Source organism: Stomoxys calcitrans, chromosome 5 (assembly GCF_963082655.1).
Source record: "Stomoxys calcitrans chromosome 5, idStoCalc2.1, whole genome shotgun sequence".
NCBI classification, from domain to species: domain Eukaryota; kingdom Metazoa; phylum Arthropoda; class Insecta; order Diptera; family Muscidae; genus Stomoxys; species Stomoxys calcitrans.
Window position 1 is genome coordinate 73,503,356 of NC_081556.1, and position 24,921 is coordinate 73,528,276.

At 40.0% G+C, this 24,921-nt stretch overlaps 1 protein-coding gene across 3 annotated transcripts in view; it reads right to left on the reverse strand.

The window, feature by feature from the left end:
* The window catches only part of LOC106081351 (polypeptide N-acetylgalactosaminyltransferase 3), a 107,660-nt gene that overhangs the window by 12,508 nt on the left and 70,231 nt on the right, over positions 1–24,921 (reverse strand). For 2 of the 3 annotated variants that reach the window (XM_059369221.1, XM_059369220.1), the window contains exon 7: positions 9,912–10,085. In XM_059369221.1, coding sequence (XP_059225204.1) covers positions 9,912–10,085 — 174 coding nt within the window. Of the gene's footprint in view, positions 1–9,911; positions 10,086–16,185; positions 17,319–24,921 lie in introns of those variants that run through there. The other variant, XM_013243239.2, reaches the window with a different exon arrangement.

The window sequence follows — 24,921 nt, forward strand, 5'->3', positions numbered from 1 at the left end:
AAATCGGGCATATTTACCCACCATGTCAATGTGGATCTTAAATGAAAGGTATTGGGGGGCAAGCAAGAATTGATACCCATTTTCCCAAGAATTGATACCCAAAATACCCCACAAACAGCAATTTTTTACCGATCATCGCAATATGGGGCTCAAATAAAGGTATTTGGGAATAAAATACGTATTTTAAGAATGGAGTACACCTTACATCCAAACTTAAATTCGTAGATCAATAAAGATCATATGGGATTCAGATAAAGGCACTTATATTGTTAAACTGTTAGTAAAGCGATATACTATTTTTGTAGCATGGTATTTCACTAAAAGATCTTTTGTTCCATATAAGGTAAAAGAAAGCGCAGCGGAGCGGGCCCGGGTCAGCTCGTATATGAATATAAAGAACATTTCCTCAAAATCCGGCAGCTTTAGAGATCTTTAGAGTACACTCTAACGCCCACCTTGTCGTTTAGTTTGGAACCATCCGTATAGAAGTCCATGTAACTTCTGTTACTAGGGATATCGTAGTTCCAATCGGTTCTTTTAGGAATAGTGGTACAGCACAGTGATTTTTACCAAAAAGCGGCTAAAGTAGGGTGTAATCCACACTGCTTGGAATATCGGATTTTGTATCAAGGATAACACAGTCTCCGTAGCCGCCACATGACCAATGAGTAAGCTCCCTTAACCTCAGGTTCAGAGAGGTTCCACTGTAGGCAACTTGTATCTCCTGCTAAAAATAACTATTTCTGTCTTGCACGGATTTATACCCAGACCACTTTGCTGTTGCACGTAGAGCTTCCTGGGGAAAGTATATCTCTTAGAGTGCTGGGGAAATTTCCCCTAACCGCATCAGCATACACGACCACTTTTACACCCTTTTCTTACAGTGACAATAATATATCGTTAATGGCTATATTCCAAAGTAGAGGAAACAGTACACCTCCTGGAGGAGTTCCTCTGCTGACCCACCTTTTTACATCCACAGATCCCAAGATTGTCGTAATGCAACTTTTAGTAAGTAAGGCCACCGTAGCGCAGAGGTTAGCATGTCCGCCTATAACGCTGAAAACCTGGGTTCGAATCCTGGCGAGAACATCCGAAAAAATTTTCAGCGATGGTTTTCCCCTCCTAATGCTGGCAACATTTCTGAGGTGCTATGCCATAAAACTTCTCTCCAAAGCGGTGTCGCACTGCGGCACGCCGTTCGGACTCGGCTTTAAAGAGGAGGCCCCTTATCATAGAGCTTAAACTTGAATCGGACTGCACTCATTGATATGTGAGAAGATTGCCCCTGTTCCTTAGTGGAATGTTCATGGGCAAAATTTGCATTTGCTGTAAGTAAGTTATTAAAAACCTTTCTTACGGTAGAGTTGATGCCTAGAAACTCCAACTCCTTCATGATTGACGTCGATTTTGCATAATTGAAAGCACCTTCAATGTCAAGAAATGCTACCATGACATCGAGAGAAGCCTCTATGTAGCCGACTAGGTCGTGAAGGGCTCTCTCAGTGGACTTACCATTCCTATATGCATGCTGCTGCCGAAACAGGCGATCTCCATTGATCTTTGCTCTAAGAAATGTTTCTATCAACCTCTCACGAATTTTCAGCATAACGGATGACAGACTAATAGGACGAAAATCTTTCGCCTTCGTGTGGTAGGGTTTTCCTGCTTACGGAATGAAAATGACCTTCGTGTCCCTCCTTCCCACAGATATATATGATATTCTGATACAAGCAGAGTATATCTCCCTAAGCCAGGGAACCAGTTTATCAGATACAACTTGTAATTCAACCGGTGATACATCAGCAAGGCCTAGCGACTTAAAGGAGTCGAAACTTCTTATCGCCCAAAGGACTTTCAGCTCAGACACAGTTTTCCTAATAACCTCCGACGAATGATACAGTGACAACCTCTTCTGGCGCCATTAAACATTGTCCATACATTCTCTGACTTCTGAATATACCCCATCTTCCTAAGCGTAGAGGCCTCGGATGTATCCTCCACGGAGCAGCAGAATTCTACCAAGGATTTGTTCTGAGCCTTTCTATGTTCGCCCTTATATTTTCTTAGCTCAGCCTTATAGATGTCCCAATCGTGTGGTGCTCTTGTGGCTTTTGCTCTGTTGAAGAGTTTTCTGCAGTCCTTCCTTAGACCAACCAGCTCTGGGGTTGGCCAGCATTACTTTCTGGCTTCCGTATAAGGCTCGCTACTACTAAACCTTCAGTGCTCTGCGACGGAAGAAGAAAACTATTTATACTACTCTTTGCTAGAATACAGGCTCTGTGTCTCCCATTCCACGTACCCTTCAGAAATTTTAATCCCGGAATTCTTAGTCCACGAACCATTTCTCCACATTCCGATGGTTACTGAATAAGAACCACGTCAAATCCCCTGCCATCAGAGGACCTTTAGTGCCGCCGAAGTGACCTTACAATGGTGGAGATTTATCTGTGGAAACCGGACCATAGTCAGGATTCAGAACTTTTACCACTGTTGTGTCAGCCTCGTCTTCCTCCTTAGAGGCTTGCTGCTGCTATCGAAGTATTTTTGAGTTCCGTGCTTCCCCGCTGGCGCACACCTTGAGCCCAGTCCATCTGGATAGTGTCTATACGACGATTGGCATAAGTATCTTCTCCGACAGCAAGGTAGCCATTAAATCCCTGGAGAACGTATTTCTGAACACAAAAACCGCCCTCGACTGTCGCAGATCTCTCAACGAGATGGCTGAACAATTCATAATTCACCTGTTCTGGGTGCTAGGCCGCAGAGATATTCCAGGAAATTGTAAAGCGGACGAGCTTGCGAGACTAGGAACTACCCTACACATTCCACGCAAGTTGGAATTTGGCGGTATGCCTCTAGCGACATATAAACTAAGTTTTCAGGACCAGGCCCGATGGACAACGAATGATAGATTGTCACAAAGAGGGGGCTATGAGCATTCCAAAACTATGTGGCCTAATCTAGATTTGAACAGGTCTACCGTTTTGCTCTCATTGGCTAGAACATACGTCTCTCATTGTGTCCGTCATGACAGGTCACTGTCTAATCGGAAAACATACTGACACCTGTTCAGACAGAAGGTTGCCAGCAACGACTTTTGCAGAAACTGTGAGGACATCGAAGAAGAAGAGACTGTAGAACACCTTCTGTGTGTGTGCCCCGCACTAGCTGTAGGAAGGATCTCCACTTTAGGTTCTCATCTCTTTGAGAACCTGTCTGATTTTGCGGATGTGAACATTCGCATCTTCCTTCTTCTGTTCCTGTGGTATCACAATGGGCGAAAACATCTAAATAAGTCTGATGGTAGGCTGCCACTTAAACCTTACCTTACCTAACTTATCGAAATATGGACCGAACTGGACCAAACACCACAATTCACTGTTCCCAATTTCAGCAAAATTTGGTAATAAATGAGTTCAAGACCTAAATCGGAAGGTCGATATATAAAGCAGCCATATCCAAATATGATACAATCTGGAGAATGTGTAAGGGTTTAAAAAAGCTCACAATACTTAATTTCAGGTATTAAATTCGCTATCTATGTGTGATAGACCTCAAATCGGGAGATCAATCTATATGGGGTTTACACTAAGCTGTAGACCGATCTGGGCCATATTCGGCACGGATGTCGGGGATCTTAACACAAATCATTGTTCCAAGCTTCAGCCAAATCGAGTAATATATACTGCTTTTATAACCTTAATCGAGAGATCCGTCTATATGAGGACTATATAAAGATATAGTTCGATCTTAATCTGCCTATGGCGAAAAAAATTAACCTACGTAAATTTTCAGCTTAATATCTTCATTCTTTAAGACTGTAGCGTGATTCAACAGACAGACGAACATACGGACAGACAGGCGGACGGACGGACATTATTTGATCGTCTTAGATTAGCGGGGTTATCTTTCTTCGAATTAATATAACATTGTTATTTGAACACATTGTATATACAGCGAGCAATTTAATAAAGTGCACAAAAGCATTTGTTTGTTAAGCTAATTTTGTTGTTTTAAGATAATAATTTTTTGATGTTAAGGTTTAAGTAGAGACCTAAATATGTTTTTAAAGCAACATAAAATGTTATTAAAATCGTATATTTAAAGTCTGAAATAAAAAAAGGTTTAAAAGAAATGATTAAGTGCACTTAATTTTAATTCTCACTGTATGAACATATAACTGCTCGCTTCCTCGCAATTGGCTAATAATCATCACAAAAATTTATTGTCAAAGTTTCTTCCGAATATCTACATTGTGACGATTATATTTTCTTGCAAAAAATTGGTTGAGTCTTATTTTTATTATAAAAAGGAAACTGAAAAATTTCATCATCGGAAAGAGTCCAAAACACTGTTTAAGACTCAACCAATTTTTTGCAAGAAAATATAAGCATATCGTCCACAACCAGCTATTGTATGCAAATTTGCTCATTGTCCAAAAAGTGGCATATATAAAGATTCGCCTTTATTCTAAATCGCAATATAGGCCACTGATTCCATTTAACTTGCTGCGTGATCTATGAACGAAATATACTGTATAAACATTATAGGATCGGAAATGAATACTTCGATGTTTTACAATCGGAATGGCAAAATGAATATACCCCAATCCTACGATGGTGCCGGGCCGAATCGTATATACTCTCCTCCGTGGATATCATTTGTCAAGTTCTTTGTCAAAACAAAAAATCACCTATTACGGATGCTGACTGAAGAGGGATTTGAACCCGACTACTATTTAGTCGATGTTATTATAGTTCTAAGTTCTAAGGGATCCGAATCATCTATGAAAGAAGGCCGAAATGGTCTTGCAGATGGCATACGACTGGGCTAGACCCATTGGTCTCAATGTTAACTCAGAAAACAGACGTCTGCCTGTTGAGGAGGAAAACGAAGGTGAGGCACCACGTTTTCTCAACAAAACGATTTCAATATCTGACAATGTCAAATACTTGAGAGTGTTCTTGGACAAGAAACTGAAATGGAAGTGTCACATTCAGGAGCATACCGAGAAGGCTCACATATGTCTGGCACTATGTAGACGGGCCGCAGTCTCAAAATGGGGCCTGAATCCGAGGATAGTCCACTGGCTCTACAGGAGCGTGATAAGACTAATACTTACATACGCCTCAGTAGTTTGGTTGACTGCGATGGAGAATAAGTGCAACGATAGGACCATACAACAAGTTCAGAGAACATGTTGTCTTAGCATAGACGAAGCGATGTGGACCACATATCCGACCCATAGACATAAACGTTAAGTGTAATGCAGCCACTGCGGCTATGCGATCTAAGACAATGGGAGATTGGATAGAGGGTAGGAGCATGTCACACCATCGTGGTATAGTATCTATAATTAACGGATTAATGATGGATGTCATAATAGAAGTCGTCAGTCAATCGAGCAAGAATAACGCTCCGTAGCAGCTCAAATTGTAATATCCAGAAATCTGTTCATAAGGTCTGATTCAGACCAAATTGGTGCAGATGTTGCTGGTTATACAAGGAGTTCTCATGTAAAATTTCATCTTAATCGAAAGGAAATTATGCCCTCTAGAGACTCATGGAGCAAAATCGGGAGATCGCTTTTTATAGTAGCATTACCTTTATATGGATCGATTTAACCCATTTACAATCCCAACCGGCCTACATCAATAACAAGTTTTTGGTCAAAATTTCCAGCGGCTCGGACATTGCTAAATCGACTTAAAATTCCGTGAGGATCAAAAAAATATACTTTATTTGGGCTTAGATTATTATCACGAGATGTTACAATAGAATGATGAAGTAATTATTGCCCGATCCAATGGTAAGGGTGTTACGAATTATTCTCAAGGTGAATGCTATTTAAAATTTTATTCGACATCGGATACTTGTGATCATAAGCAAAGATTCTTATATAGTGACGAGAGTTGGTGCCGCTACATAACAGGCGACGACTGACAACGTCGTCAAAACCGACAAATCCACCATCAATAATTGGAAGTTCTTTAGTATACACAAACCAAATGCGGGCGCACAGTGTTGCCAAATGGAAAAATCTTGGAAATAAACCTAGAACTTTTGAAGGGATACATTTATGTACACGGAACCTTAAACAGTGACTATTGTTTACTAATAAGTATGCAATGTTTGGTGACTTACACAGAAAAAAACTAAAATCTTGGCTTAATTAACAAATTTGTATATTCAATTAAAAATTTCGCTAAACAAAAGTTGAATAATTATATTAAAGCGGTTATCAACTAAAAATAAACCAATTTATTAAAAATATGAATATTTATAACTGACTTAATTCAAGTAAATAATGGATATTTTTCTATAATAAAATTTTTTTTACTTCAGTCATTTAAATATTTCGTATTTTCATTAAAAAAAAACTAATGTTTTTAACAAAAGGAGAGGATCTTAATGGTTCAACAAGGCATAACTATATAGGTCTCAATGCTCAGCAAAGTCTTTCAGTACATATACATATATTGTTGCGTAGGCACTGTGACGCAAAAAATATTGGGTTGCCCAAAAAGTAATTGTCGGTAATATAGTAGTAATATAGTCGGCGTTGACAAATTTTTTCAACGGCTTGTGACTCTGTAATTGCATTCTTTCTTCTGTCAGTTATCAGCTGTTACTTTTAGCTTGCTTTAGAAAAAAAGTGCGCGAAATTTTGTTTACATTTGTTTGCTTGGCGTCAATTTTAATATGCACCTTAAACGCAATGTGATATGCACCTTAAACGCAATGAATTCGATCCGTTTTTAAAACGAATCATAACTGGAGATGAAAAATGGATTGTTTACAATAACGTTAGTCGAAAACGATCACGGTCCAAGCATGGTGAACCAGCTCAAACCACTTCAAAGGCTGATATCCACCAAAAGAAGGTTATGCTGGAATTGGAAGGGTGTGGTATATTTTGAGCTGCTTCCAAGGAACCAAACGATTAATTCGGATGTTTACTGTCAACAATTGGACAAATTGAATACAGCCATCAAGGAGAAGCGACCAGAATTGGTCAATCGTAAAGGTGTCGTATTCCACCAGGACAACGCTAGACCGCACACATCTTTGGTCACTCGCCAAAAACTGAGTGAGCTTGGCTGGGAACTTTTGATGCATCCACCATATAGCACCATCAGACTACCATTTATTTCGATCTTTGCAGAACTCCTTAAATGGTAAAACTTTCGGAAATGATGAGGCTATAAAATCGCACTTGATTCAGTTTTTTGCAGATAAAGGCCAGAAGTTCTATGAGCGTGGAATGCTAAATTTGCCAGGAAGATGGCAAAAGGTTATCGAACAAAATGGCAATTATATATTTGATAAAGTTCATTCTAAGTTTTATTAAAAATGCATTTACTTTCTTTTAAAAAATCCGCAATTACTTTTTAGGCAACCCAATACATGCCAATGTTTTCAACCGAGATTGCCTTTTGCATTACTACGGCCAATAAAAATTGTTTTTAAAACATTTGGATCAAACCAAAGATGTGGCCTTATACAATTGTCGTGTCTGTAAAATGTAGAATGAAAAATTTTTTAAGGAAATAAATTGTAATGGGTACCATCCTCAGCATTTCGCGCATAATGTCTCGAAGTATTGGTCCACAAGAAGAAATATAGTTTGGAAGTTATGATTCTGTCAGTCAATATTAAGACACTTAAATTAAAAATGGATAATTAAATATATCAACACAATTGAGTAGCATTAATATAAATAAATACTGTTTTAAACTTTGAGGATCTCATAGTCATTTTCCACAATGCTCTCCATTTTCGGTTGCGTTTAAATGCAATTCTCACACTTATATTTTTACATCCTAGATATTTCTGTTTGCAACAATTCACACTATAAATTTATTTTGTTTTCAAATTAATGAATTTTATGCAATCGTAAACACATTTTCACTTACTAGAGTTTTTTTTTCACATTTATTTTCGTCTGAAATACATTGGAAATGCATGATGTGAGAAACAAGAAGTTTTGTTTTCGCATTCAGTGGTGTATGCTTACATAAAAATATTTGGCTCACTTGCACGTCTATTCAGATTACATGTGTGTGAAGAGAAGACAATACCGTCTTGCTTTTTGTAGAAACAGATACATATTTTTTATGCTATTAAATAACAATTATAATTCGTGTAATTACAAATTTGTTAAACATTGGTCTTTTTACCAATCACATGTCATGATTAAATGGAATATTGCTTATCAAAGCAGTTGAGTACATCAAATTTAAGTCAATATTTATTCTGTGTAGTGGGTTCGGCTGAACCATGGTTAGTAAACTCTAACATGTTAAATTTTGAATTGCTTGTCAAACAGTCATTTATTCTTTTTTTAAAAGATAAAAAATTTTAGATTATGAAGCGAATAGCCTTTGGTAGGAAGGGAGAGTCTGCACCTGAAACTAGTTTTGTACCCTTTCCAACGGTTCATTCAAATTTGCAATCGTTTTACAAATAGTACCATTATTTCAAAAATGTACCGAAGGCAAAAATGTTAAACAAAAACTTGCTGGAAGTCCAGTAACTCATAAACCATTGGAGATATTTCAGACTTTTTATCATGTGTTTTTTACTGCCCAAAATTATTGTTTGGCAAAATTTTTCATCAAGGAGACCAACTGTCAAGACCCATGGATCAGCCTATAAACCCACTAGTCATCATTGACTATGCTTGGTGTACATATATTTATCCATTCAAAAGTTATAGAATTATTTACAAGATTTTTCGATTTGGCAACACTGCGGGGTGTAAGCTTCGATAATAAACAGAACTTCAAAAATCGGCTCAACAACGATTTAGAGCTCATGCTAAACTTCCGAAGAACGGGAAATTAAAAAAATTGTTGTTAAATTTGATTAATAAAAGTTAAAACAAGTAAAATCGTTCTAAGTTCGGCCGGGCTGAATCTTATATACATACTCTCCACCATGGATCAAATTTATGGAGTTCTTTTCTCGGTATCTCTGTTGTGCTGTTTCAGGCTATAGACCGATTCAGACCATATTTAACACGTATATTGAAGGAATGAGAGAAACTGTTGTACAAACTTTCAGCCAAATCGGATAATAATTGCGCCCTCTAGAGGCTCAAGAAGTCAAGATCCCAGATCGGTTTATATGACAGCTATATAAGGTTATGGACCGATTTGAACCATACTTAGTTCAGTTATTGGAAGTCATAACAAAACATGTCATGCCAAATTTCAGCCAAGTCGGATAGGAATTGCGCCCTCCAGAGGCTCAAGAAGTAAAATAGGGAGATAGGTTTATATGGGAGCTGTATTAGTCTATAGACCGATTCGAACCGCATTTGACACGTTCGTTCGAGATTATAGGAGAAGCCGTTGTTTAAAATTTCAGTCAAATTGGATAATAATTACGCCTTGTAGAGGCTCAATTAGTCAAGACCACAGATCGGTTTATATGACAGCTATATCATGTTATGAACCGATTTCCACCATACTTAGCACAGTTGTTGGAAGTCATACCGAAACTCGTCATGCCAAATTTCAGCCAAATCGCTTAGAATTGTGCCCTCTAGAGACTCAAGAAGTCAAGATCCAAGATCGGTTTATGTGCCAGCTATATCAAAACTTGGACCGATATAGCCCATTTACAATCCCCACAGACCTACAGTAATAGGAAGTATTTGTGCAAAATTTAAAGCGGCTAGCTTTAGTCCTTCGAAAGTTAGCGTGCTTTGACAGGCGGACGGCCGAACATGGCTAGATCGACATAAAATGTCATGTCGATCAAGAATATATATACTTTATGGGGTCTTAGACGAATATTTCGGGGAGTTACAAACAAAATGACGAAATTAGTATACCCCCATCCTATGGTGGAGTGTATAAAAATATATCAATCATTAAGATTTTAATACAGAATATACTCACAATAATATTTACACCGAAAATTTCGCTGCAAATAGCATAACAGCCAACAATGGAAGTCATTACCAAAAGTCCGCATAACAGCATACCAAGTACGAAAAATGCGTGACTATCAGACCCAGGTGTAGAACTTCGAACGCCCAAAATGTCAATAATCAGCGTAGCTAAGCCAATGATCTGAAAGTGAAGAGAATTGTATGTAAGTCTTGGACCAATTAACCGAATATATAAATAATTGTTGATATGAAGTTCAAAAGAGAAACGGACCGGTCACAAATTGGGGCCTGGAAACGACCTGGGAACTGCAGTCGCGAACAATCAGCGGTATCGAGCGGAGGCATCTCACTGAGAGGCCAGGTGGCATCGGCTCTTGCTTAAATACTGAGTGCCTATGATGCTCGATACGACAAGGCGAGTTATTGGCGCCTTTAAATAACCAATTGCCATCAAGCTCCCGCAGCGATCGGTCGTATAGACCAGAACTAACTTGCTCGCCTATAAGAGCTTGACGCGGATCGCTAACTCCACATTGAAATGTGGCTACAACAACAACAACAACAGAAACATTTTAGTGCCATGTATCTCTTTAAAAATGTTTTATTAAAATTGTATGTGCTCGAGCAAAATCAACACTATCTTAATAACTGGAAAAAAGATATGCTAGCCGTCTTTTAACTTCATCCAAAGGGTTATTTACAATATTATAAAAGGGTTTACTTTTATATGAAATAACCTAGTTTTTAATCTAAACCAGTAAAAGCGTGCTAAGTTCGGTCGAGCCGAAACTTATATACCCTCCACCATGGATCGCATTTGTCGAGCTCTTGCCACGGTATCTCTTTTTAGGCAAACAAAGTATAAAAGAAAAGAATTGCTATGTAATTGGAACAATATCGAGTTATGGTTCATTTCGGACCATAATTGAACTGAATATTGGTAGTAAGAATTGCTCACTTTAGGGGCTGAGGAAGTAAAATAGGGACATTGGTTTATAGGGGAGCTGGATTATGCTATAAACCGATTCATGCCATATTCCACGCGTAAGTTAAAGGTCATGAGAGAAGTCGTTGTACAAAACGCCCTTTAGAGGCTCAAGAAGTCAAGATCCCACATCGGTTTATATGGCAGCTATATCAGGTTATGGACCAACTTCAACCATTCTTAATACATTTGTTGGAAGTCAACAAAACTCGTCATGCAAAATTTCAGCCAAATCGGATAATAATTGCGTCCTCTAGAGGCTCAAGAAGTCAAGACCCCAGATCGGTTTATATGATAGCTATATCAGGTTTTGGACCGTTTTGAACTATTCTTAGCACAGTTGTTGAAAATTATAACAAAACACTTCATGCAAAATTTCAGCCAAATCTGATAATAATTGCGTCGTCTAGTGGTTCATGAAGTTAAGACCCCAGATCGGTTTATATGACAGCTATGTCAGGTTATGGACCGATTTGAACTATTCTTAGCACAGTTGTTGGAAGTCATAATAAAACATCTCATGCAAAATTTCAGCCAAATCGGATAAGAACTGTGCCCTCTAGCGACTCAAGAAGTCAAGATTCCAGATTGGTTTATAAGACAGCTATATCAAAACGTGGACCGATATAGCCCATTTACAATTCCAACCGACCTACACTAATAAGACGGACGGACGGACGGACAGGGCTAGTTCGACTTAAAATGTCATGACGATCAAGAATATATATATTTTATCGGGTCTTAGACAAATATTTAGAGGATTTACAAACAGAATGACGAAATTAGTATACCCCCATCCTATGGTGGGTATAAAAACTATAATAGATAATTTTTCGAATAGCCCGAAACCCGAGTTTAGAAAAAAGCCGTTCTATTGATCATCATAATAAAGAGTCGAGTAGAATTTGCCGGGCAGAAGAACTAGTAACATGTGTCTAGCACGTTGCCCTCAATCTCATTCCCAATCCAGTTGAAATTGAGGGGGATGCATCTGTTAAGTTGAGCCAGAAGGATAACTTCTTTAGGTGCTATGGGTGGCGGATGGTCTCCCAGAATGGCTTTCACTGTTCACCTACGATTTTTATACCCTCCACCATAGGATCGGGGTGGAGGCTATCGTAGCGAGAGGTATGCATGTCCACCTATGACGCTGAACGCCTGGGTTCGAATCCTGGTGAGACCATCTGGAAAGAAAAAATTTCAGCGATGGTTTTCCCCTCCTAATGCTGGCAACATTTGTGAGGTACTATGCCATGTAAAACTTCTCTCCAAAGAGGTGTCGCACTGCGGCACGCCGTTCGGACTTGGCTATAAAAGGGTGGCCCCTTATCATTGAGCTTAAACTTGAATCGAACTGCACTCATTGATATGTGAGAAGTTTGCCCCGGTTCCTTAGTGGAATTTTCATGGGCAAAATTTGCAATTGCATAGGATCGGCGTATACTAATTTCGTCATTCTGTTTGTAACATCTCGAAATATGCGTCTGAGACCCCATAAAGTATATATATTCTTGATCGTCATGTCATTTTAAGTCGATCTAGCCATGTCCATCCGTCCGTCAGTCTTTCGAAAGTGCGCTAACTTTCGACTAAGTAAAGCTAGCCGCTTGAAATTGCGCTTGCACAAATACTTCTTATTAGTGTAGGTCGGTTGGGATTGTAAATGGGCCAAATCGGTCCATGTTTTTATATAGCTGATATGCCGCTTGATCTAGAGGTTCTCTCTTGTAGCGCTGAACCTCACGCTCTAGATCATGTAGATCTACCTTAAGGCTTCTGGGCGGTGGATATCTATCCATAAGATGATGATTTGGATGGTTTCTGCGATAACAGCCCAAAAGGTATTGCTAAGACAGCATGTAGTTATGTCTTCGCACTGGTAGGATCTTTGTCTCCCGATGGAGGTGGTCCACATGAGAACTGAGGAGACAGCCCGTCACGGTTAGGAAGTCGGAAGATCTGAATATTATTCCCCTCCGTGTCACAAAGCTGACGAGACCACACTGGCGCTGCATAACTTACCACAGACCGGCCAATTGCTTTGACCGTGGTCAACAAGGTTTCTTTGTCTGCACCCCAAGTGCTGCCAGCAAGTGACTGGAGGACCTTGTTTCTACTTTTGATTTTGTCGCAAATTGCTATGGCATGTGGGGAGAATGTGTAAGATCTGTCAAATGTGACGCCAAGTATTTTGGAACACTTGATGGTCGGAATCATCTCTCCATCGACCATCACAGACAGCTCAGTATTCACCTCACGCGTATTTGTAGTGAACAATGTGGCTGAAGATTTTGTGGCAGATATCTTCAGATTTCTTTCAGCAAAATAAGAGGCAAGTTCGTTGAGGTAGACGTTCAACCTATCGCAGATGTCAACAATGGGTGGGGGCCTGATGCCATTATCGTACAATCTCTATGCCGTCTGGAGGAGGTGGAATGGAGGATAGGTAGAGGTTAAACAGTGCCGGAGGTATCACCCCATCTTGGGGAACTCCCTGTTTCACTCTACGACAAATGACTGGCGACCACACAGATAATTCGCGACCCAGCATTTTAGGACTGGCTGGAGGGTGGTGTTGGTGACATCCTCAAATAATTTGGCATGGCTGACCGTGTCGAATGCCTTCGATAGGTCCAGTGCCACGAGGACCGTCCTATCAAATGACCTGGGTTGATTGAATCCACGGCAATTGTGTGCGGTGATGGTATGCAAAGCTGTTGTTTCGCTATGCAGTCTTCGAAATCCATGTTTGATACTGGTGAGAGAAGGAAGATCGGTCTATACGACTCGGGGACCACGAATACGGCGAATGGCTCTCCTCCTTGCCCTGTCACTCTCGGGATGAACAATAAATTGACGGGTGAACAACCTGGCGCATCTCTTCGGATCAGTCACGGTTATTTCACCAAAAGTGACTGAAGTCCTGTCATCCCGTCTACCGGGGTTAGAGAGGGACTTAACAGTAGACCACAGCTTGCCTACACCGGTGCCTAAGTTACATTGCACTAAGTGTTCCAGCCACAAATTCCGCTTATGTTCGTTGACTACCCTGTTTATTTCCAGATTCAGCTCGCTGATTCTGGGTTTGGTGAGGTCCATACCACGAATCCCATCACGCTCGTCTGCGAGTACCACTGCATGCGCCGGGAAATTGGGCCGCACTTGGGGTATTCAACCGGCTGGTATAAAGCGAGCGGCTGCTGCATTGATGATGTCTCGGAATTTCCTCTCTGCCGCTAGCACATCAGAGGGGGGTGGCAGTTCACTGAAGCTGCGATTTGTATACTCTCTGAAGCCAGTCCAATCGGCCTTCTTATAATTGATAAACGTCCGGCGCTCAAAGGTTACGAAGTCGATGGTGAAAATTATGGGGAGGTGGTCTGACCCCAAAGAGATGACGGCTTGTCAGGATACGTCATTCAGGAGATCAGGGGATGCAATGGAAATGTCTGGCGAGCTGCTGCACCTCCTCGTAATCCTAGTGGGGGTATCCTCATTCACCGTGCAAACCGTAGAGTTTTCAATCTGCCCTGCCAAAGCTATGCCACGCTAGTCGTTGCCCAAGGGAGAATGCCATAAAGTGTGATGCGCTTATGTTGGGGTTGTAAGCTTGGCCATTAATCGGGACAAAGCTACCAACCGGCGGTATGTACACGTTGTATAGCTCTATCTCGGCAGTACCAGACCTGACTGCTATCCCATGCATTCCATGTAGGGGTCATATGCGCCATGCCCAAGCGATATGGGTCTATATTGCCCGGAATTGTGTATCACGAAGGCCAATCCCCCACCTCCATTCCATGAGCGATCCTTACGTAGCACATTGTATCCGTGACAACTGTGCAAGCTGCAGGTGTTGGTCAGCTTTGTCTCCTGGATCGCTGCGACCAATATATCTCTCCGACTTATATAATCCACAATCTCATCGATCTTGCCACGGAGACCGTTGTAGTTCAGCTGTACAGCCGGCACAGGCCTGGCAATATTTGGGCTGGAATGCTGCCGTTGCGTATATTGCCGTACGGGAGAAGTCAGGGGGGTCACATAGTCCGACGACGACGACGACGCTTGTGACCCACTGCTGGCTATGTTCGCACAGCACCTTGCAGCACATCTAGTATGACTATACACCCGTAGTGAAGTGAGGCCAGAGCAAGATCGGTAATGTACCCACTCCATGCACTGGCTACACCTCACTGACACCGACCGATGATGGAGGCGGTTCTGGCAAACCGAACAGAACCAGAGTCCGGGGTTTTTTTTCAATCCCGGCACGGACCAGAAGCGTGCGGAGAAGGCACTCCGGGATGTGCCTCTCCCATGACGAAAAACGACGAACATGTACGCTGAGACGGCAGCCCTTGCCGATGAAGGAATCCATCGGGTCAGCCTAGGGTAAAAGCTATGAGTTTTAGTGAAAATCGAGGCTTCGACTTTTTATTCCTAAATTTCATGATTTGAGGCCAGGTCGGATGGCCATATTGATGATAATCTCTCGAATCCTTTCCCGGCTTTAGTAGCGGAATCAATCTGACCATTTTCCAGTCTTTGGGAACTATAAGAGAGTCCAGAGATAGGAAGAAGAGATTGGAAATGTACTCGAAAACATCCATATTATTCAGTATCAGTGCAGAGTTTCCATCTGGGCCCAGCTCCTTGAACAACTTGTAGCTGCGGATGGCCCTAATAACTTTGTCTACAGTAAATTATGGTGGCGTTTCATCGGTTCAAAGACCACATATACGACGTATGACTCTTCTTCTTGCCAAATCACTCTCGGGATGCTTAATCATTTGAGGAGGCCTTTTTGAGACATTTTAAAGCGATCTGACTGATTTAGCATTATAACCTAATCTAATTTATAATAAGAACACCAGCAGCAATTTTATAAATCATTATTCACAAAATCACTGATGCTTAACGGATACTCTGCTTAAAAATTAATTAAAATCCGTAGACTTACCACGCAAATAATATTGAAGGAAAAAACAAACCCTTTCACTGTGTTAAATAGAGCACCCATGTCTATTTTTGTTTAAGTGACACGCTCGCCTTAAAACAAACTTCCGAATTTAATACTTGACAAAACACAAAGAATCCACATCGAATTTGTGCGGTAGTGCAAGTCTTAAACAAAATCTCTTAAACGCCAAAAAAAACCTGAGCTTTCAAGATAATAATGCATCACGAAATGATAATGAAAAGAAAGTACTCTATCGCAAAGTCAATTGGCATTCGACCTCGTTTTGTCACAGTGTCCAAGACCGTCCAAATTGAGAGAAAAAAGTCCACCATAAAATTCATTAAGTTCTTTATTTATTAAAATATAAAATACTTATGAGTAAAATTGTATACTTAGGAGAAATTTTAAAATTTTAGTATTTAGTCGTATTTTGTTGCAATGCAGTTAGAAAGATAGTTCAACATAGGTTGTTATATAGGCAAAACAATTAGGTATATACACATTTTTTTTCTTCTCTTACAACATAATTACTAAAATGGTAAAAAAAATCTTAAAATCATGGACTTTCAATAGGAATACATAAGACAATTTCACAGATCTGTTTTGAAAATTCTCTTGACAATCTCTTCTTAAAAATAGAAAAATCAAAATATTTTCCTTTTATTTCAAATGGGCACAAATAAATAAGTTATATGTATATGACATAAGGAGAAATGGCCTTTTTGGCAGCAATGTAATGTAAAATTTTGACTTGCATAAAATGACTTTAACTAGAAAAGTACAATAATTCGAAACATCAATTCAGTTTGGTTGTAGTAACAGTTTTTACTTTGTTTTTTTTTTTTAAATGCTTTAATATTTCAAATACAAAATTTCATCTCAAAGTATGGTGGTTGTAGGTTCATATGCGGTGGAATTTAATTACTCTATTAAAATGTCTTTGCCTAGGAAATTAAAACGCCATTACGAGTATATGGCGGACTACACTAAACGTGTAAAACGGTTGATATTCATAATCTAATTCTCCATTGGTCTTAGGAGACGAGTATGGTTCATGTTTGTCATTCAAATAAAAAAAATATCACATTTAGTATTTATCGGTGTTTGCTAAAATTGATTATAACCTACGCGTCTATGTGTTTGTTAACGTACGTATATATTTAATGATTTCTTCAACAATTGGCTTCATTGCATTTCAGCGTATCTGGCTAATTGCACCAAAATAATTGCATTTGTTTCTACAAATTGATCTTCGCTACCATTAAACTATGAAGTGATTTTTAAATGCAACAAATTCTTGTAGTTTATAATCTCCATGGCAGTGGTACAAAACCCCATTTCTGGGTAATATCCTTAAAGTTGCATTCCAGAGCCACTACTACTTTTTCTGATTTCTGCGTCCTCACAGACATTGCCGATTTAAGGGTCAGACATAATTTGTTATCTCGATGACTGATGTGTTGTGTCTGAAAAAGGTGAACAAAGTTAAGCATTATTTTATATGGAATTAAAAATTAAAAAAAAACGTTCCACAATGGTTGGTGAGTTGTGATCTCTGATTCAGCTTTTCCATTGCAAAAAATCTTCGATTATTAAGCTCATCTCGAAAGTGAAATAAACGATAAATTATAAAATAAATGATCTTCGTTCTTAAGTCCAGTACTGACTTCGTCGTGTAAAATATCTATTGGACGACATAACACAAACAATAGTCAAACAAACCCACACAGAAAAAGCAACTCCGATGAAACAGAGTTGCATGGACCCAGTACGTGAGCATTTAATTATTTAGTTATATAACAAGTAAAAAGGCATTGTCGGCCGGGCCAAACTTTGGATACCCACCACCTCGGGTATATATGTAAACCCCATTTCGTCACAATCCGGTGAAAATTGGATAACTTAAGCACCCAAATTCGGCACGGACATTGAGTGGTCTAATAAATATACGTCACTGTATAATTTCGTAGAACAAAATTTTGGTCTTTTTGGCAGCTATATCCAAATATAAAGCGATCTGAACCATAAAGGACACGGTTGTCGAAAAGCCTAACATAACATAACACTGCGTCAAATTTCAACGAAATTGGATAATAAATGCGCTCGAGAGTTATTTCTATATGCACCTTTATCGACAGATCGGTCTATATGACAGCTATATCTTAATATAGTCAGATCTAAACCATATTTCAGTCAAATGTTGGGAGGTCTTAAACAACTCACTGTTTCAAATTTCAGCAAAAATTTGATAAAACATAAATCTTTGATGCGCTTCAGACTCTTTATCGGGAGATCGGTCTATATGGCAGCTATATCCAAATATAGTCCGATCTGAACCATATTTGAGTCAGATGTTAAGAGGCCTAAAGCTACCCACTGTTTCAAATTTCGGCAAAATCTCACATTTTTAAATTTCAGCAAAATTGGATTAAACATAAATCTTTGATGGGCTTCAGACACTTTATCGGGAGATCGGTCTATATGGCAGCTATATCCAAATATATGGACCATATTTGGGTCAGATGTTAAGAGGCCTAAAACTATCCACTGTTTCAAATTTCAGCGAAATCGAGTAATAAGTAAAGATTTTATGGGCTTCGGACCCTTTATCGGGAGATCGGTCTATATGACACCTACATCCAAATATAGTACAATCTGAATCATATTTGGGTCAAATGTCGGGAAGCCTTAAACTACTCACTGTAAAACAGTGAGTAGTAAAACAATATCAGCATAATCGGATAAAATATAAAGCATTTATGGACATTAGACCCTTTATCGGAAAATCGGTCTATATAGCACCTATATCCAAATATGGTCCGATTTGGCCCGTTCAAGAACTTAACCAGCGTGTATCAAAAAGACGTATCTGTGCCAAATTTCAGCTCAATATTTCAATTTTGGGATCAAATAACCATAACGCCCCATCCCAAAACCCACCCGAACGGACATGTGTATCGATTGGGATAATATGGGTATCAAATAAAAGGTATTTAAGAGTAGAGAACGAATTTGGAATACAAATTTCACTCTTAATTTTCGGGGGTCCCCACCCCCAAAAAAGCCCCAAGAGGACAATTAAATTGACAATCAAATTGAAATATGAATTTGAATGTAGATAACCAATACAAAAAAATTAATTTGTGCGAATCTGAACGAGACCAGATTTTGGCTACCACCAAATCCAAGAGAATGAAGTAGATCTAACATCCAAACTTTAATGGGCGGATCCTCCCTTTACCCTATTTTCAAAACACCAGATCTCGGAGATGGGTGGGGGGATTTAAACGACATTTAGTTTGTTTACAATAACTTAAATTCAGAAATTTGTATCCTTATTTATGTCCCATCTCCAAAGCCAGCCAAATGGAATATAAACCAATAATGACAATATGGGACTCAAATGAAAGGTATTTAAGACCAGAGCACGAATCTGACCCCCACAAAAAACCTCCATACCGGACATATTTACCGACCATAGCAATGTAAGACTCCAATGAAAGGTATTTGGGAGAAGAGCACCAATATAATATCCACATTGACGCGAAATATCTGAAAAGCCCTACCAGCCAAACAGGGCTCAGATAAAATAAGAGAGTGAAAGAAGGCGCAGTGGAGCAGGCCCTGTCCAGCTAGTTTAATTATATTTACAATTAATCGAAGCGAAATTTGTATTAGTACAGCGATATGTCGCTGGCATTTTACTGAAAATACTCAGTACCACATTTTTTTTGACAGTTCGGGCAAAATTTCGAAGTCAGTACTAGGCTTTACAAGCAAATAAAACTTGAAAATAGAAATTTGGAGGAGCCGGCTGGAATTCAAACCTGGACTCACGGAGCAACAACGAGCGTAGTTGCTGTCGTCTGGCGTTCTTAGCCATTAATACAACTTCCAAAACATGTACTAATGACATGTGTATACCATGGAAGCAATTATAGTTGTATGGACAACAAAATCCAACACTACAAGAAAACACATGGCGTCAAATTTAGTTAATGTCGTACTCACATCGTAAACAAGTTTTCGCGGTATATTCGATATAAATATGACCTACTAATGTTTGGCCCTTGTCCCCAAACCCAGGACGGAACGCGCACCACAGCGGTTTGTGTGTTGTGACTCTGGCTTTGAATTTCCATTACAAGAAATCTTCGATCATGAAACTCGTCTCGATCATCTCCATTATAGGCAAAAAACGAGGAGAATAGTTTACATGACAACTACATCAGAGTATAGATCGATTTGGACAATAACTCAACATAAAATGGCTAGACGATTTTGCCCCTTTTATACCCACCACCACAGAATAGGGGTTTACTCATCTAGTCATTCTGTTTGTAACACCTCGAAATATTCGTCTAAGACCCCATAAGGTATATATATTCCACATCGTCTCGACGTTCTGAGTTGATCTAGCCATGTCCGTCTGTAGAACGCGTAAAGCTAGCCGCTTGTAATGTTGCACAGATACTTAATATTGATGTAGGTCGTTGGGAATTGCAAATGGGTTATGTCGGTTCAGATTAACATATAGCTCCCATATAAACCGATCACTCGATTTGGCCACTTGAGTCCCTTAAAGCCGCAATTTTTGCCCGATTTGGGTGAAATTTTGCATGTAGTGTTGTTGAGACTTCTAACAACTTTGCCAAGTACGGTCCGAATCGGTCATTGACCTGCTATATCTCCCGATCTGATTTGAAGTCTTGAGCCCCTTAAAGCCGCACTTCCAACAACTGTATAGCTCCCGATCTCCTGATTTGACTTCATGTGCCCTTACAAACTGTAATTTTTTTTCCGGATTGGTCTGAAATTTTGCATGAGCTTTCCGTTATGACTTCCAATAACTGTGCCAAGTACGGTCCAAATCGGTCTATAATCTGATATAGCTCCTTCGGTTCCTAGAAGCCTTAATTTTTGAAGTTTGGTATGTAGAATAAAATTATGCCCTTGAACTAAATTTATATCGTATAAATTTTTAGCAGAATTCATGGTGGTGGTTTCCCAAGTTTCGGCTTGCCGAACATAGCACGCTTTTACTTGTTTCATCATAGCAGGGGCTAGAACCGCCTCCACCATTTTCAAGAATACTCTGGCTGGATATCTGCACTGAAGTACCCTCATACGGACTACGTTGCAAGGTGTTGTGCCAACATAGTCAGCAATGGATCAAAAGCGTCTTCGTCTTCGTCAGACTTTGTGATCCCTGAGTTAAAGATATCATGAAGGCGCGTCCACAGGTTGCGTATATTGGAATGCTCGATGTGACAAGGCGAGTTAATGGATTCTTCAAATAACCAATGACCAAAATGTTCCCGCGGCGATTGGTCCCGTGGACCGGAACGAGCGTGCTCACATATAGGTATCAACCAGTCCGATTGCCCTTCGCTCCCCAGTAGCCAAGATACATGAGGATCTGCACTTCGTGTGCATAGTTGGAGCCGGCACGGAATAGCAGTGAGCACTACACAGGCCACACAGGCATTTGCTATTGCATAACTACTGAGTGCCTATGATGCTCGATAAGACAAGGCGAGTTATTGGCGCTTTTAAACAACCAACGGGAACAGGGTCCCGCGGCGATAGGTCCTTTGGAACGGAACGAGCTTGCTCAACTACATGAGCTTGACGAGGATCGCTACCTCCACATAAAAATGTGGCTGCAGCAACAACAACACCATCGTTGGCATGCAGTCGACAGTCGTATGTGGAATTTAAGGGCTAAGAAGTCGAAGTCAAGCAGCGAGAGTTCGCCAATATCGTAATCCGCTCTGTCCAGATGGAATCAAATCAACTGCGGACGATTGCAAGATCATGGCTTCAGGCCCTTGTTGAAGACGTTAGCTTTAAGCCAAACGTCTACCTTATCGAACTAGGTAGCGCCTGTGTGTACTAGTCAGTTGAGTGTGGACCACCTCCTTCATGCTACCTAACCAGCATCTTTTGGGCTGTTATATATACCAGCATCTTTTGCTGCAGCCATGTAAATCGTCATCACATTAGATATTCGGCCACGGCCAAGAGATATCTGGTTGAATTGTCATGATCTATAGTGAGAGTTTTAGCGCCACAAAAGGTAGCCTCTCACTGAAACAGCGTATCATACGGCTCTAAATAACATTCAGTAGTATACCATAGTATAAACCGATACCGAATGAATGCGTAGGGACCAACCACCACCCATTCCACATAAAGAGGATAAACCTCCTTGGCAAGCCACAGGAGGTCTGGCTCAACTAAGCTCCAGTACATACAGTCGCCTCAATTGCTACCAGGCCAAAGTCCCAGATGCTGTGTCCTTGCCCGACATAAGACACGGACGAGCAGACCAAGGATATTTTCTAGAAACGAGGAGAGAGAGAATACGACCGCTGCCCCGCCCATGATATTAAAATCGTTCTCGCAGATTTTAATGCGAAGATAGGAGAGGAAAATATCTTTGGTTCAACAGTCGGAAAATTTAGACGCCACGAGATAACGTCCAATAATGGGTTGAGGCTTAGAGATTTCGCCATGGCAAAAACATGGTAGTTTGTAGCACGTGATTTCAACATAAACAGACTCACAAGGCCTAATGGTTCTCCCCAGATCAAGAAGTAGGGAACCAAATTGATCACGTTATGGTAGATGGAAGGCATGAATCCAATGTGTTAAAAGTACGATCAATGCCTGGAGCCAACACAAATTCGAATCAATACCTTGTTACAGCACCCGTTTTAGCATATTTGAGAATATTTCATTCCCAGCTGTTAGTGTCCGACGATAGTGCAAAGAGGATACTGCAGAATGAATTCCTGATGATGGTATAGAATGTTCACCTCCTAGTCAGAATGAGACCCAAGTAGCAGTGACTCGACTGGAGAACAACAAGGCAGCAGGAGCCGATGGGTTGCCCATTAAACTATTTAAGACGGGAGGCGACACGATGATTGGAATCTCAATATACTATGTACCGTACACAAGAAAGGAGACAAGACAGAATGTGCCAACTACAGAGAAATCAGTCTCCTCCCCATCGCATACATGATACTCTTGAGCGATAGACCAGATATTCATACTGCGCCAAATCCTAGAAAAGACCGGAGAAGGACCGGTCAAAAGTTACCAACTCTTCGTTGACTATAAAGTCACTTTCAACAGCCCTGTAGTATTTCAAGCCATGTCTGCGTTTGGTATCCCTGCAAAATAATAAAACTTTGAAGGATGACGCTTGCTGATATAAGTTTCTCAGTAAGAATAGAAAAGAATCTCTCCGAGCCATCTAATAACAAATGAGGTTTCAGGCAGGGAGAGCCTGCGTGTGATAACTTTAATATCATGCCTGAGAAGATTATGGAAAATGTGAATAGATATGGCACATTACTTACAAGAGCACTCATGCTACTCGCCTATGCCATGGATCGGTCACCGGAAGTAGTAACTACAACTTTTAAAAGAATAGCAAGAGAATCTAACCTGGCCACACGGAGCAACAGCGCGAACCGTTGCCGTTGTCTAGCTTTCGAGCCATCAATACAACTTCTAATATATGCACATATCCATGTGTATGCTATCGGAGTTGTGTAATTGTGTAGACAAAAAATCTGCCATTACACAAACACGTGCATTGGGAAAAGAGCGGCTAACAGACAGACTTGTCGAGCGTGGTTAATTAAGTATTTATATCATAGAGGCGTTTTGGCAATAAATTGGATACGTGTATTAGTGCAACATACCAAAGTGCGGTCCTTGAAGCTTTCACTCCTAATATGGCCAATGAGTTATTCTAACCAAATGACGACACGCTTCTCATAGCTGTTGTTGTCTTTTTGTTGTGCTCGTCTCGAAGGAGAAACAAACAAAAATTTGTAAAATAAAATTGAAAATAGAGAATCAGTGAAATTGTAATGGAGATAAGACAAAATGGATGATATCAAATCCCACAAAGCCTTGTACATCAGAGCAGATAATGATAATGGAGAAAGTTGGTACCACAACTTTGAGATAGTCAGCAACTTTACCTACCTCGGCAAAGCCGTACCGAAACAAATGACACAAGTTTTGAAATAAGGCTAGGAATCATAGTGGAAAACAGATGGTACTTTGGATTAAACAATCAGTTTAGAAACAGGGCCACCTCTCGATAGACGAAAATTACACTATGCAATACAATGATACTACCCGTGTTATTATATGGTTCCGAGGAATGGGTATTTATGAAAGCAGGCGAGCCAGTGCTTGGAGTGTTTGAGAAAGATTTTTCGTTAAATATATGGACCGGTTTGTATTGATTGAGAGTTTCGGCGTCATTTGAACTACGAACTGTATGGGCTGCATGACGACATTAGTATAGTCAAACGTATCAAAATACAACGATAACGTTGATTAGGTCATGATGTTAGATTGAATGAAGAAGCTCCAGCGAAAAAGTATTTTGAAGGCGATCTTGTGGTGCACGTAAACTGGGACGACCAAAACTAAGTGGTGAAAGACATCTCGTAACTTGGTGTCACAGATTAAAGAAATGCAGAAGATCGAGGCGCTTGGAACGCTATTCTAAGCTGCTAATGTAGCAAATTTTCTGTCATAACCAATTAATGTGAAGTAAAGCTAGATGTATGTTGTGCTTATAGCAAAGGTCTACATGATACATGTCCATCTGCTCATCCAATCCTTCTCGACTAACATCTTCCAGATCAGAGTTCCTAGATCTAGATATTTGTTAGAACTAAGCAATCAAAACTTCTAACCGACCAGCAAATTTACCCCTAAGAAAACCAAAATGGAGTCTAAACAACCTTTAAAATTTAATAAGACCTAATATCCAAGCTTTATCTCAGGTGATTTGGTGGTAAGCATGACACATTTTTGTCTTGGGTCCCTCCACAAAAGGCTTCCCTTCATCACTTCATTGGATTATATGGAAATTGCTTGGAAGCCTCCAAAGTAGAACAGTTCTTCACAACTATCGCCAACTGAATCTATAACATAACAATATTTGGGACAATAAACAGAATTTTTCCTTTGTCAGCTCATTAAGGAATATGGGTCACTTTTCCAATATCAATGAGGGAAGTCCGATTAAAG